Below are 12,004 nucleotides of genomic sequence, written 5' to 3'. Positions count from 1 at the left end.
AAGGCTCAACCATGGGGTTTTACGCCCCCAACTGCTAGTGTGAACGAGCCCTAACACTTACATGTCTTGTCCCTCCACCAGCCTTTGACCAAAAAGTGGGGGGAAAAAAAAGCAGCAGATTGATGAGCCTATCTTTGTCCCTCTGCGCTCGTGTCCCTTATTAGAACATTGCAACACAATTGACTGGCTTCTTGTGCTGCTTCCTCTTCTTTTCTCAGCTCTGCTGTACCGACACTGCAAGAGGCTGATACAAAGCTAAATTCAGACACTTACACGGCTTCCAATTAAAAAATACTTTTCTACTAAAGTAGAACTAAAATGCAAAACTTTTTTTTTTTTTTCCCATTTTGAATAGAGTAAGGCAACCCAAAATTTAAAATTTTTGTTTATTTTCTCCATGATAACAGGGCCACAGACTGCAATAAAAACCTGACTTGGGTTCTAATCCCTCTCCACTCTGTCCAAAATAAAAACTACATTTTACCTTTTTTAGTTATACTTTAATGAACACAGTCACATTCATTTTTGTCTTTTATGTCCGCCTGGAGTTTAGCTTTTTTGTTTCTTTTAGTTATGTATTGAGTGATTTAGAACTCGGGTTGAGCTTCTGTTGTCTGTGTCCCCCGCTGCTGATATTCAGCTTCTCTATTTGTACTGGTGACCACCAGAAAGTGATGGGAAATCCATCATTTTCCCATTGTCACCAGAATAAGAGGTGAGGTTAAATCTTATAATGGGAACACTTGTTCTCATGCCAACTGGAGCATGCCTCTCACTTCCTGTGGTGTTTTCAGGGCAGGAAATGAAGAGAAATCTCCCCCAAGGGTACACAGACAGCAAAAAATAAATTGACAGGGGTTTTAATCCTTCCTTACTATCCAATGCTGAATAAGAAGGATCCTTTGCATGGGTGCGCAGAACTATACACCAGAAAAAAAGCAAGGATATCTCTGCACCCGGGAGTAACAAGTATTGCGTACAGCCACCAGTACAGATCAGTAACCAGCTGCGGCTGTATATGTGTCGCTGTACATCCGAGCAATTATATGTATGTGAGGGCTCTGGACATCATCAGTTTTTGTCCAGGGCTGCTCCTCCTTCTCTGTACACAAGTAAATGCTTGGATGTGTGGTGATACGCATACAACCGCAGCCTGTCATGGATTTGCACTGGTGGCTGTAAGCAAACACCTGTTACTCCTGGGTATAGATACACTACACTACCAAAAGTATCAATGGTGTCCTCAATGCTAAAAAATACAGACAGAGACTTATCCACCATGCCATACCATCAGGGAGGCGTGTGATTGGCTCCAAAATTATTCTACAGCAGGACAACCACCCCAAATATACAGCCAATGTCACTAAGAACTACACTATTACCAAAAGTATTGGGATGCCTACCTTTACACAGACATGAACTTTAATGGCATCCCAGTCTTAGGCTGGATTCACACCTATGCATTTTTAGTGCATTTTGCAGATTTGCACTACAGAACGTGTTCCATAGAAAACCATCCTAAATGGACTGTAGTGCAAAAAGCACTAAAAATGCATTGGTGTCAATCCAGTCTTAGTCCGTAGGGTTCAATATTGAGTTGGCCCACCCTTTGCAGCTATAACAGCTTTGACTCTTCAAGGTTTAGGAGTGTGTCTAGGGGAATGTTTGACCATTCTTCCAGAAGTGCATTTGAGAGGTCAGACGCTGATGTTGGATGAGAAGGCCTGGCTCGCAGTCTCCGCTCTAATTCATCCCAAAGGTCTTCTATCAGGTGGAGGTCAGGACTCTGTGCAGGCCAGTCAAGTTCCTCCACCCCAAACTCGCTCATCCATGTCTTTATGGTCCATGTCTTTATGGAAGGGGCCATCCCCAAACTGTTCTCACAAAGTTGGGAGCATGAAATTGTCCAAAATGTCTTGGTATGCTGACGCCCTAAGAGTTCCCTTCACTGGAACTAAGGAGCCAAGCCCAACCCTTGAAAAACAACCCCACATCATAATCCCCCTTCCACCAAATGATTTGGACCAGTGCACAAAGCAAGGTCCATAGAGATATGGATGAGCGAGTTTGGGGTGAAGGAACTTGACTCATCATTTTTATATGGGTGGAGCAACTGCACTTTGCAAACTGTACCGTCTTATTTGCCTTTAGTAAATCAACCATTGTTCAAACAGCCCAGGGTTGAGAAGTACCTGAAGTACTTTAAGTATGTAAAACCTGCTTTAGCAGTAATAACTTCTTTTAAATATTCCTGTAGTTGCTAAGAGGTGCACTATGGTTTGAGGACATTTTACACCATTCTTTCCTACAAAACACTAGTTCCTCTATATTTCTAAGATTTTGTGTGTAAGGAATGCCCTTCAGATCATACCGCAGCATGTCTTTTGGGTTGAGGTCTGAACTCTGACCATTTCAGAATGTTTTTTTTTTTCTTCCATTGTTGATTTACTTCCTCCCATCTTGACAGTTTCCCATAAAATTTCCCAAAATTCATTTAAATTCATTATTTCCTCTATGATAGCAAGCTGCCCAGACACGGTGACAGCAAAGTAGCTTCAAATCATTTTTTTTTTTCCCACCATGCTGGGATGAGGTTTTGGGTGTTGGTGTGGTATGCTGTGCTCTATACATCTTCATCCTTGCTGGGCCATACTTGTCTTATGTCTGTGGGTACCTATAGCAACCTCCCCATCAGTGATTTTTGTATTTCTTCCTTAAAAAAGATTCTCTAACTTTGCACTGAAAGCTCATCCTCTGACCGACTTATGCCCATGTTTGCCATGTTCCTTGAAGAGTCTGAGAAATACGGAGTGTTATTGGCATGGGTGAGGATGTGCCTGTCACCCATGATGCAATGCTCAAGTCTAGTGGCCAATAGCCAGGCCGAACAAGTGGCAAGGACAAGGAGAACTTCACCAACCCTGTGGCTCACCATAGGCATGTGCCCTGGGCACACCCTAATCACCCTGTGTGGTGCAGATTCCCCCTTTTTAGACCCCCTGATCACCAAACCTAACGGGGCTCCTAAACAAATTGTAATAAAAAAGTTGTAAAAAAACATAATAAAAATGATAAAACTGATATAATTAGATATATTACAAACCAAACTGCAGGAGCTCTATTTTTACATTACTTTATTTTACATCATGTACACATATTCCCAAATGAATAAAACAAAAGACATTTTAACTCCAGGGTGTCGTTGGGTCTATAGCAGTCATTGGTGTTAAGGTTATCATTGATGACGACAATCCTGTGCCCGGGGAATTGATAGACCGCAGTGAATTGTACCAGTCATCATGTTGGCGAGTGGGTGGAGTGCCAGTGGGCAGATGGGGGTGTGTGCTGGAACACATGAACTGACTGACGGATGATGCCGGCTGGTACCCTGGGGGTGCCATAGAAGTGAAGTGAGGTATGTGGTTGAGGGTGTGAGGATACTGGTACTGGCGAGACCCAGGTGGCACAGAGCACATGCCAGGCATCAGGCTTCCGCAGGCAATCATACCACTCGCTGTGATTGACTTCTGATTCGTTCTTTCATGTTTACGATGTTTTGCCCTCCGATTCTGAAACCAAACCTGTAATTTGGAGAAATGTTTCAATATTTGTGCAATATATTGATAATTTCTGTCTGTTCCCTGTGTTTATCCACAACTCAGGGCCAGGGGCCCGTGTCACCTACCTCACCTACCTCTCCACCATTTCAGTCTTATCAGAACCCAACACTTGCCTGTGTCCTCCCCTCCTCTGTACCTGCCGTGTTTCCTTTCTCCAACTGTCACATCACTGCTGAATCTTGTAGTGACATCGGGGTTGGAGGATGGAACCCAGCAGGAAAAACAAGCATCCGACACTCCTGGGAGTGTCACAAGAGACTGGCAGGGACTGCATCTCTAGAATGAAGTGGAGGTAGGAAACATGGCCACTAGAGAGGTTACTATAACCACTTAACGACTGCCCTGTAGCAGGTTTATTGCTACAGGGCGACCGTTCTGTGCAGAATCATGTATATATACGTGATTCTGCACATCTGCCTAGGAGGCACGCTGCTTCTGCTGTGATTAGTCGCAGCAGAAGCCGATCAGCGTGTGCCTGGCGAATGGATGTCTTCCAGTACCCACTGTTCATTGGGAAGACACACAGGACAGAGCTCTGAACATGTAAACAAGGCAAAGTTTCGTTCTGACAGCAGGGCTGTTGTGGATTTTCTCTCCCTGCAAAGGGAATAAAATCCATCACATCCCTTAGTAAACCACCACACACAGTACACAAAAACACTGGCTAGGCACACATTTAACCCTTTCATCACTCCAGATGTTTAACCCTTCCCAGCCAGTGCCATTAATACAGTGACAGTGCATATTTTTAGCACTGATCACTGTATAAAGTGTCTCCACCATAAAATTTGTGTACAAGTAACAGCTCTGTTTCCTAGGCTGCTTAAAGCCGAGCTCCACCCAAAAGGGGGAGCTCTGCTTGTTTGCATCCTTTTTCCCCCTCCACTGCCACGTTTGGCTCTTTGGGGAGGGAGGGGGGGGGGCGAGGGTACCTGGTTTTGACAACTCAGATTACCATGGCGATCTGAGTCCGATGTGTCGCCCCCCCCCCTTTCCCCTGCAGTTTTCTGGGACATCACAGGTCCCAGAAGACTACAGGACCATTCACAAAGCGCAGCAAACCTCGCGCATGTGCAGTAGGAAGTGTTTCCCGTACTAGAAATGCCGGTGCCTGCACCTGAAGCCGATTGAAGAATCTGTTTGGGTGAGGACATTGCTGGATTTCTGGACAGCTAAGTGTTCTTATATTAAAGATCAGCAGCTACAGTATTTGTAGCTGCTGACTTTTAATTTTCTGGGGGTTGCCAGGAGCTCCTCTTTAAATTGTGGACTGGAAGACTGCATTTGAAATTAGCAGGAACATTAATGTAACCACAATAAAGTGCCATTAACCACAATGTTAACAATCTCACCTGTATCCGGGCTTCATTGAGCTTGGTGATCTTGGCCAGTTCCTCCCGGCAGTAGATATCCGGATAGTGATTCTTGCTGAACGCCGTCTCCAGGTGCTCCAACTGTTCCTGGCTGAATGTGGTGCGATGTCGTCGTCTGGTTGGGGTGGGATAATGAGGTGGAGCGTGTTTGGTCGATGACAATAAGATGGTGTTGTTCACACCAGGGCCGTTGGGAAATGAGTTATGAATATCTGGAAATAAAGAGAAGATACAATTGGGACAATTCATCTTTAAGACTTTGCAGACCTATAGGTAGACTTTTTAACTTTCAGAAGTTTTTTTATTAATGGTAAAGCAGAATTTTAACAACATATGGGCCTCGCAGTGCCAAGTATGACAATACAAATGACAAATATGTAATTCAGGAGGATGAACCTTCAAGACGTATATTAATGCAGTAACCACCTTATGTAAGACATACCACTAAAATAAAACATGGAAGCATATAAAGTAGTAGAACTGTAACTCATAGTAACATATAACATAGTAACGTATCAAGGAAGGTATCATCTTAGCAATATCATTACATGTAGACAGGCCTAATACATAGCAAGAGTTACGCCAAAATATAATTATCAGCACTTGTGATCTAACATCACATAAATGGAATGTTTTTTTTAAAAAAAACAGCACTGCAGATGAAAGAAAATAAAGAAAAGAAAAAGTCAGGGGAAAAGAGAGGACTCTGAAAAAAAAGGGAGATCTAGGTTAAATGAGATGAGGCCAGGGAAGAGGTGCCCAGAGACCTTATTACATTGGTTCCCAGATACTTTCAAAGAGAGACTGACATCATTAACCGCTTCAGCCCTGGAAGATTTGGCTGCTCAATGACCAGGCCATTTTTTGCGGTACGGCACTGCATCGCTTTAACTGACAATTGCACGGTCGTGCGACTCTGTACCCCAACAAAATTGACGTCCTTTTTTGCAGGAGGTATCTGCACATTCGTCAAGTTATCTTTATAGTGACCCAAAGGTCCCAAATTGTGGGGCATGCTATTATGCAAATATCAGCTTCATCCCATGATATTGCTGGACCCAACCTCTTCCACCTCCTGAACATTGCTATGGCTTAAATAGAATTGGGACAAATTATGTTTATCTTGCCCATAAAGTAATAAATATGGGAGCTAAAAATACGGAAGTAAGTTACATGCTTGGGGGAGAACCTCTGGGGGAATCGAGGCTGGAAAAGGATCTGGGGTCCTAGTAGATCACAGACTTAATACCTGCAGAATATTGGCATGCTTTAAAAAGGGGATATACTCCAGAGATAAAACTATAATTCTACCACTTTACAAAACTCTGATAAGGCCACATCTTGAGAATGCTGTCCGGTTCTGGTCACCAGTCCGTAGGAAGGATGTGCGGGAACCGGAGAGGGTTCAAAAAGGGCAACAAAACCAATAAGGGGCTAAAGGACCTCAGTTATGAGGGATGACTACAAACATTAAACTTATTCTCCCTGGAGAAGAGTGGATATGATTGCAATATACTGTACAAATCCTTGAATGTTGGCTCTAGCATTGGAAAAAACAAAACAATTTAATCTAATGTCTCTAAAGAAGACACACGTCTACAAAATCGAGTTGGACGAGAGGTGGTTACTGTGTTATGCCCCGTACACACGATAGGATTTTCCGATGGAAAATGTGTGATAGGACCTTGTTGTCGGAAATTCCGACCGTGTGTGGGCTCCATCACACATTTTCCATAGGAATTTCCGACACACAAAGTTTGAGAGCAGGCTATAAAATTTTCCGACAACAAAATCCGTTGTCGGAAATTCCGATCGTGTGTACACAAATCCGACGCACAAAGTGCCACGCATGCTCAGAATAAATTAAGAAATGAAAGCTATTGGTTACTGCCCCATTTATAGTCCCGACGTATGTGTTTTACGTCACCGCGTTCAGAACGATCAGATTTTCCGACAACTTTGTGTGACCGTGTGTATGCAAGACAAGTTTGAGCCAACATCCGTCGGAAAAAATCCTAGGATTTTGTTGTCGGAATGTCCGATCAATGTCCGACCGTGTGTACAGGGCATAACTGTGTATGGGATGCCTTACTTCTAGAGCAGTAAGCATATGGAACGCTCTTCAGTGTTAATGGTATCAGTGGGGACTGTAGGTAAATTTAAAAAAAACTTTTTGTGTCCCTCAGCAAGCGCAATGGAAATTGGTAATGACATAAACGCACACATACATATACAGGTTGAATTGGACTGACTAGTGTCTTTATTCAACCTTACCAACTTCATAAGGTTAATACTTGAAAAATGAAAAAAGTCCTCTGTAAATGCCCATGGGACGAAAATCACATAAAACTTGAAAAAAATGTAATAAAATCTTGAATGAAAAAGCAGGCTCATGCTAAGTCATTGCAAGCAGCTTGAAATAAATGTCCTACTATACCAACCACACAGTTCAGTTGTTGTTTCTGGCAGATTACAGTTTAGGCATTCTTAACAAAAAGCAGAAGTTAGTTCACAAGGAAATAGGTGTGAATGATAATCCAATGGTGAAACGGTTCTATATGTGTATATACACCAATCAACCATAACAGTATGACCATTCCTCATAATCCGTTAAGGTATGGATGCCACTACACCTCCTTTAGTAGAATATTCTTTAGGTCCTGTAAGTTGCGAGGTGGGGCCTCCGTGGATCAGACTTCCTTTTCCAGCACATTCCACAGATGCTCGATTGGATTGAGATCTGGAGAATTTGGAGACAAAGTCAGCACCTGAATCTTGCTGTGTTCCTCAGAGCATTCATCAGACCACGCCACCTTCTTCCATTGCTCCGTGGTCCAGTTCTTTTTCAATGATTTTTATTGAAAATTTGAATGGCATTTCTGACATTTTGGTGTAAATTGTTTGCCATACCTTAAAATAATTATACAATGTGATCTTAACAGATAAGTCAATTATTTTCTTCCGGCCTGCAACATCCAGTGTTGTATAATTACAATTTAGAAAAGAACAAAACACTAACACAACCAGTCAACATTACTGTAGTGTAGATGGGAAATACAAATAGTCCCGGTCCTCCGGAGGGGGAGGGAGCGGGAAGACCACAGTCAATTTCCAGAAGAAAAAAGAAAGGAAAAGAAGTAGTTAGGAAGGAATAACAGAGATGAAAGTGGTCCAGTTCTGATGCTCATTGTAGGCACTTTTGGCTGTGGACAGGGGTCAGCATGGGCACCCTGACTAGCCTGCGGCTACGTAGCCCCATACACAACAAACTGCGATGCTCTGTGTGTTCTGACATCTTTTTTGGAACCAGCGCCAACTTTTTCAGCAATTGAAGCTATAGTAGCTCTTCTATTGGATCAGAGTACATAGTCCAGCCTTCACTCCCCACGTGCATCAATGAGCCTTGGCTGCCCATGATCCTGTCACTGGATTGTCGGTTTTCCTTTCTTAGACCACTTTTGGTCAGTCCTGACCACTGCAGACCAGGAACATCCCCCAAGAGCTGAAGTTTTGGAGCTGCTCTTTACTTGTCAGTGGTCATATTGTTATGGCTGATCAGTGTATATATACTATATATATATATATATATATATATATATATATATATATATACTTTATGGTATATTAGTATGATGGCCAGTGGAAAGAAAGTTCCTTACATTTAGAGTCAGTGGGAGGAATTAAATGATCATTGAAAAGAAAATGAAAGAAACAATCATCGATGTTAATGGTTACCTATCAGGCAGAAATTGCTCATTGCCCTTGCAACCCCTGAAGGAACCCTGGTTAGAAAATGCTGATCTAGTAAATAATCTGGAATAGGAGATCAACAAATTTGCATCAGCAGCCCTGCTAGCTTCAGAAACTGTACAAATGAGGTTATATCTAGAGATCCTAACAGAGCACAATTATAAACGACAGAAAGTGTTTGTCTAAAATGGAGTGCTACTTTAATTCTGGTCCTATGGCAAAATGCAGAGTGTGCAGGGTGCATGGTGGTGAATGTGTGGAGAGTAGATGGCTTCTTTTTAAATAAATACACTATATTACCAAAAGTATTGGGACGCCTGCCTTTACACGCACATGAACTTTAATGGCATCCCAGTCTTAGTCCACAGGGTTCAGTATTGAGTTGGCCCATCCTTTGCAGCTATAACAGCTTCAACTCTTCTGGGAAGGCTGTCCACAAGGTTTAGGAGTGTGTCTATGGAAATGATTGACCATTCTTCCAGAAATGCATTTGTGAGGTCAGGTACTGATGTGGATGAGAAGGCCTGGCTCGCAGTCTCCACACGAATTCATCCCAAAGGTATTCTATCAGGTTGAGGTCAGGTCTCTGTGCAGGCCAGTCAAGTTCCTCCACCCCAAACTCGCTCATCCTTGTCTTTATGGACCTTGCTTTGTGCACTGGTCCAAATCATTTGGTGCAGGGGGGATTATGGTGTGGGGTTGTTTTTCAGAGGTTAGACTTGGCCCCTTAGTTCCAGTGAAGGGAACTCTTAAGGCGTCAGCATACCAAGACATTTTGGACAATTTCATGCTCCCAACTTTGTGGGAACAGTTTGGGGATGGCCTCTTCCTGTTCCAACATGACTGCGCACCAGTGCACAAAGTAAGGTCCATGAACACATGGATGAGCGAGTTTGGGGTGGAGGAACTTGACTGGCCTGCACAGAGTCCTGACCTCAACCCGATAGAAAACCTTTGGGATGAATTACAGTGGAGACTGCGAGCCAGGCCTTCTCGTCCAACATCCGTGCCTGACCTCGCAAATGCGCTTCTGGAAGAATGGTCAAACATTCCCATAGACACACTCCTAAACCTTGTGGACAGCCTTCCCAGAAGAGTTGAAGCTGTTATAGCTGCAAAGGGTGGACCAACTCAATATTGAACCCAACGGACTAATGCCCTGTACACACGGTCGGATTTTCCGATGGAAAAAGTGCGATCGGATTGTGAAATTCCGATCGTGTGTGGGCTCCATCGGACTTATTCCATCGGAATATCCGACACACAAAGTTTGAGAGCAGGATATAAAATTTTCCGACAACAAAATCCGATCGTTTAAATTCCGATCGTGTGTACACAAATCCGACGCACAAAGTGCCACGCATGCTCAGAATAAATAAAGAGATGAAAGCTATTGGCTACTGCCCCGTTTATAGTTCCGACGTACGTGTTTTACGTCACCGTGTTCAGAACGATCGGATTTTCCGACAACTTTGTGCGACCGTGTGTATGCAAGACAAGTTTGGCCCAAAATCCGTCGGAAAAAATCTGATGGATTTTGTTGTCGGAATGTCCGATCAATGTCTGACCGTGTGTGCAGGGCATAAGACTGGGATGCCATTAAAGTTCATGTGCGTGTAAAGGCAGGCGTCCCAATACTTTTGGTAATATAGCGTATCTATTAAGCATTTCAACAAGTCCTGCCAATGCTCAATATCTAATGGAGGAAGACAAGGACTGGAATACCCTACCATGATAACACATTTCATGGTTACATAATACCCGTCTTCTGTCCACATTGCATGAAGTTATCTATAGAAATATGTCTATAAGGATCTGAATTCTCAGGGTATTCTCTGTATATATTTGCATTATTAGAAACTGAAGGGTTCTTATTATTTTTACAACTCCTCATATCATAATAATGCCGTAATTTTATTAATATTATAACATTTGCGATAGATAGATAGATAGATAGATAGATAGATAGATAGATAGATAGATAGATAGATAGATAGATAGATAGATAGATAGATAGATAAAATGAATGAATAAAGATAAATAGATTTAATACATAAAGATAGATAAATAAAATAGATAGTTTGAAATATTTTACTTACTGTAAAATTGTAATTTCTTAGAATTCTTTATATCATATTTATTTAATAAGGGCAATGTTCTAATTTAATCATTTTATAGAAGTAAAACATAGATAGATAGATAAATAGATAGATAGATAGATAGATAGATAGATAGATAGATAGATAGATAGATCATATGATTCTCACCAGCGGTTGATGTCACAGCAGTGATTTCGGAATAGACTTCATAGTCTGTACACTTCTTTTTTGAGGATTTCAGTCTCACCTCCTCCATCCTGTGCTCAGTAATGTCTGGTCTCTTTAGGTTTGGTTGGTGCAATGGATCAGTTCATTCTTTTTTTTTCCACAATTTTAAGTTAACATTGCGGTGATGTCATCCCAACTCAGGCTGGTTGGGACCACCAATCACATGTAGTCCCTGCTAATTAAATGGAGCCACAACTAATCAGAGAGGGAGAGGACAAGCCCCAAGTCACCTCTGACCTGACAAAGACATTGACTCTGCCCACTGCAATCTACATACAGGATGGACAATCCCCACTCTGTGGGTGGCATCGGGGGCAATGGACGGAGCCTATACCAACAACTTCACAAAAAAAGTCACCCAGTACACAGACAGCCATGCTGGATGGATAATTCTGTACATTTATTGTGTCATTTGTATATTGATTTGGTGTCTAGTGTGAGAATAGTAATGCCATTAAGAAAGCAGAAGGTGTGTTGTAGAATTTCATTACAACCCCCAATATGGCTAGATTGTATCTATATTTATTCATTCATTCTATTAATCTATTATCTATCTTTCTATTTTTATTCTATCTATCTTGATCATCCATTATATCTATCTATTTTATCTATTTATTTATATATCTGTCTATAATCTATCTATCTATCTATCTATCTATCTATCTATCTATCTATCTATCTATCTATCTATCTATCTATCTATCTATCTTTATTCATTAATTTTATCTATCTATCTATCTATCTATCTATCTATCTATCTATCTATCTATCTATCTATCCTTATTCATTCATTCTTTCATTTCTTTTAATTTACCAATCTTCAAAATTATGAAATTAGAGCATTGACCTTTATTACATAAATATGATATAAAGAATTCTAAGAAAAGTAAATTTTCCAGTAAGCAAAATCTATCTATCTATCTATCTATCTATC

General features: G+C 41.6%; 1 protein-coding gene across 1 annotated transcript; it reads right to left on the bottom strand.

Moving 5' to 3' along the window:
• Positions 1-3,185: 3,185 nt before the first annotated feature.
• LOC141140946 (homeobox protein prophet of Pit-1-like) lies at positions 3,186-11,225 on the bottom strand. The gene is made up of 3 exons (XM_073628504.1): positions 11,011-11,225; positions 4,973-5,205; positions 3,186-3,581 (listed from the first exon to the last, which is right to left on the bottom strand). The coding sequence occupies exons 1-3, from the start codon at positions 11,096-11,098 to the stop codon at positions 3,186-3,188; spliced, it is 717 nt and encodes a 238-aa protein (XP_073484605.1). The 5' UTR covers positions 11,099-11,225.
• Between the last annotated feature and the right edge of the window lie 779 nt (positions 11,226-12,004).

Source organism: Aquarana catesbeiana, linkage group LG04, assembly GCF_042186555.1.
Source record: "Aquarana catesbeiana isolate 2022-GZ linkage group LG04, ASM4218655v1, whole genome shotgun sequence".
NCBI lineage: Eukaryota > Metazoa > Chordata > Amphibia > Anura > Ranidae > Aquarana > Aquarana catesbeiana.
This window is presented reverse-complemented; position numbering and strand designations above follow the sequence as displayed.